At 29.3% G+C, this 3,723-nt stretch overlaps 1 protein-coding gene across 1 annotated transcript; it reads left to right on the top strand.

The window, feature by feature from the left end:
- The first annotated feature begins 744 nt into the window (after positions 1 to 744).
- Positions 745 to 3,350, top strand: LOC105619790 (decaprenyl-diphosphate synthase subunit 1). The gene is made up of 4 exons (XM_012201306.1): positions 745 to 828; positions 1,730 to 1,861; positions 2,789 to 2,983; positions 3,129 to 3,350. The coding sequence occupies exons 1-4, from the start codon at positions 745 to 747 to the stop codon at positions 3,348 to 3,350; spliced, it is 633 nt and encodes a 210-aa protein (XP_012056696.1).
- The last annotated feature ends 373 nt before the right edge of the window (positions 3,351 to 3,723 follow it).

The raw sequence follows: 3,723 nt of genomic DNA, 5'->3' as shown, positions 1-3,723 counted from the left end.
TTACAAATGCTTCGAAGCATTTTATTGACCAATTAGTAGAAAGAATTTTATAAATTGACCAAGAAATATCAAAGAATATTTTAGAATATTTGTAATATTACGTTTACCGTACTCTAAGTCGCACAACCAAGACTTGAAGTCATTTGGCTCCGATTTGAAGAATGTCCAGTGAAAGGAAATCATGTCTATTATAGATAATCGCGGAGAACCACATCAGCTTTATTGACTTAACCGAAGTTTCGTTGAAATTTTTTATTATTTCTCGTATCTTTAAATATCGATAACAAATATTAACATAATTTTAACTTTTATAAAATTGAAGATAGAATTGAAGACAATACTGTTGCAATGACGTTATATATTTATGTTCTGTAATATATTACTGTTATAACTTGGAGATATTATATAATTTTGACATTCAAGGATACATTATGAAAGCAAACATACGATTCACACAGGAATAAAAACTGTAACATACACATTATCTTTTAATCGCGATATCATTATTTTAATATACTTAAAATAAAAATCGGTATCATAATTGAATTAAAGCTGATTTGCATCATTCCTAAGCTACATGGTTATTGAAAATTGGACATGACAATCAAACAGAATAACGATGCAATTCGGACACTAATTGCTTATCTGACGAGGGTCAATTAATTTTCGATAAGTTTATTAAATGACAAAAGTAAAATAATGATGAGGACTTTCTTAAGTGATTACTTTTTTTCTTAGGTGGCTATGGCAGGAAATTACATCTTATCAATCGCCTGCTTGATGCTTTCCGAAATTCATAATGACGATGTGACTAGTACCGTCAGTCAGGTAAATTATTTAATTACATTTTCAATATAATTTTTTAAATTTGTTGTTTCCTCTTGTTGATGATAAAACTTTAATAGCAGAATTATCAATCTGTAATTTATAAAAATTAATGAAAGTTTAATACTTTCAGTATACTTGCACTGTAATTATTACAATATTATTAGTATTTTAACAAATGAAGCTTTCAATTATAAGACACATGAACTCTCTAAATCTGAATCAGTGGATAATCATTGATATCATTGATATCAAGTATGCCACTGTAATCAGTGATTTAAATACGAGATCCCTAACCTAGTTAATCTTTATTATATGACTAATCTTGTTTTAATGCTTAAATTCAATGAATATGGTATTGGAAGATTGAAATTAACATGCAAATGTCAGTATTTTAGTTATATAATGACTCAAACATTCTCCCTTTTTTTGGTTGAACTTCACTGATTATGCTAAGTATACCACTGGATAATTAATGATTATCCACTAATTCAGATTTAGAGAGAATCAAGTCACATAGCCATGTAAACACATACAAAATTTAATATTTAATGAAAGATTTAATTGCCAAGATATCTCTAAAACATCTAGAAATTATAACTTGTAATTATGACTTGAAATTTTATGCTATCTCTAACTAGAGACACAATTGATAAACAAAGATAACAGAAAGAAATATTAAGAGGGTATATGTATCCAGAAAAATTAGAAAGGTACCTATTTTTAAGAATTTTTTTTGCGAAAATTATTAGATTTACTCAAAAAGAATTTATATTTAACTAAAAACTAATATTTAACGTAATGAGTGAGTGTCAACATTTTTAATTAAAATTAAATATAAAATTTAAAATAAAATTTAATCCTTTTAATCAAAGTATTAAATTAAATATGGATTAATTTGTAGATTGTCTCTGATTTGGTGCAAGGCGAATTTATGCAGCTTGGTTCCAAAGAAACGGAAAACGAAAGGTTCGCGCACTATCTCACGAAGACTTACCGAAAAACAGCAAGTTTAATTGCCAATTGCATGAAAGCGGTGAGTCTATATCAGCAATTGCGTGTACGAAGTCGTCGTCTATTATTTCTTCATCGAGACTTGTAAATAATTACATAGATCAAGTGGAACTTTTTTTATAGAAAAAAGTAACAACATTAAGGCTGGATTGTTCCACTTTTCAGTAAACTTCAGCTCACTGTCTCACTCTCTTATTCTCTTATGTTCTTACTCTTTTATTTTTTTGTTTATCCAATAGATAAAAAAATTATCATATATTTTATCTGAAAATAGAACAATCAGCCCTATGCCTACAATAATTGGAATATTTAGATAACCTCTATTCCTTTCAAAGTAATTCTTTTTTACATTTATGCAGCGGATTCACCGCTTCTACCATATCTCAAACGTTCTTTGGAAGTCTTTGTCTCGAATCATATGTTTTGCTTGAATTTTTAATTATATTAAAACGATCTTCCTTGAGCTTTAATTTTATTTTAAAAAACAAAAAGAGGTCACAAGGAACTAAATCCGACGAGATTAGAGATCCAAAAAAGCGAAAAAAGTTAGAAGTGCGAAGAAATTATGTTGATCGTTTTCTTCGCCATCATCAGATGTAGGAACTTGTTTCTACTGATCAAATCAACGCAATCAACGCAGATTTTTACTGCAACTTTTTGAAGCAGTTACGTGAAGATATTTGTCACAAAAAACCGGAACTCGATACAGAACATCCAAGCTGAAATACACAAAAATGTTTATATATTGTTTGAAATGAAGAATAGAATGTTTGAGATATAACAAAAATAATGGAATTGTTATATAACTTTTAGATACTTATAGAAGAGAACTTTGAAGAGAATAAAAACTAGATTTAAATTTTGTTTTAGATAATAAATATTTAAATTTTTATATAATCCTAGTCTAATTTTTTCTTTGATTGATTTTTGTATTACATTTTTGTATTAGGTCGCCATTCTTTCCAACATTGATGAACATATGATAGAGATGGCCTTCCAATATGGAAGAAATGTTGGCTTGGCTTTTCAATTGGTAGACGATCTTTTAGATTTTGTAGCTTCTACAACAGCTATGGGCAAACCCACAGCCGCTGATCTTAAACTTGGACTAGCTACAGCTCCGGTGCTTTTTGCTTGCGAACGGGTTTGTACACAAAATGTTCAATAAATATTCGTAACATAAGAAAGCTTTTCATTAGTCGTACTACGATGTATTAGCTACCTTATTATGTTAGATCTATCAATATCTTTTCAACGTCTCTTTAATATAGTTACTTCAACTGTTACAGTATCCAGAATTGAATGCAATGATTATGCGTCGTTTTCAAGAGCCCGGAGATGTTGAGAAAGCTTTCGAATTGGTGCACAAATCCAATGGTCTCGAACAAACAAGATTCTTGGCAAAGAAGCACTGTGTAGAAGCCAGCAAGATCGCTCAGTCCTTTACTAAGAGTCCTTATCAGAAAGCTCTGATCATTATGGCAGATTTGGTTATCAATCGCATGAAATAGCATCGCAAAGAACAAAGATTTTAACAGCGAAAGATACTTTTATAAGTATTTATAAGTTATATGGACGGAGAACGGCTAGTACAATTTTTCCTGAATTTTATAAATCACATGCTGAGGCCGCTATCGAAGAAACATAATTTTTTGCGTTCAATATTATATCACTAGTTGAAATTATATATTATTATAAATAATTTAATATATTTGAGAATTTTTATAAAACGTAATTAAATAAGGAAATTGATCTTATCATTATAATTCATGGTGATATAATATTGATTGATAGTGGAAGCATATAGCTGTAAATGCGTTGTATCATCGCACTGCCGACCATGAGTTCATACCTCATTCGAAGAAAAAATGGAGAAAATCATCT

This window comes from Atta cephalotes, assembly GCF_000143395.1.
Source record: "Atta cephalotes unplaced genomic scaffold scaffold00023, whole genome shotgun sequence".
Taxonomy (NCBI): domain Eukaryota; kingdom Metazoa; phylum Arthropoda; class Insecta; order Hymenoptera; family Formicidae; genus Atta; species Atta cephalotes.
Note: the sequence above shows the minus strand (reverse complement) of the source record. Positions and strands in the feature narration are given on the sequence as shown.

What these genes read in the sequence shown, in the direction of transcription:
- LOC105619790 (XM_012201306.1), top strand. Translation starts at nt 745, where the DNA reads ATGGCAGGAAATTACATCTTATCAATCGCCTGCTTGATGCTTTCCGAA. An exon ending in TGACTAGTACCGTCAGTCAG is followed by an intron (nt 829 to 1,729) that starts GTAAATTATTTA and finishes ATTAATTTGTAG; the next exon opens with ATTGTCTCTGATTTGGTGCA. An exon ending in TTGCCAATTGCATGAAAGCG is followed by an intron (nt 1,862 to 2,788) that starts GTGAGTCTATAT and finishes TTTTTGTATTAG; the next exon opens with GTCGCCATTCTTTCCAACAT.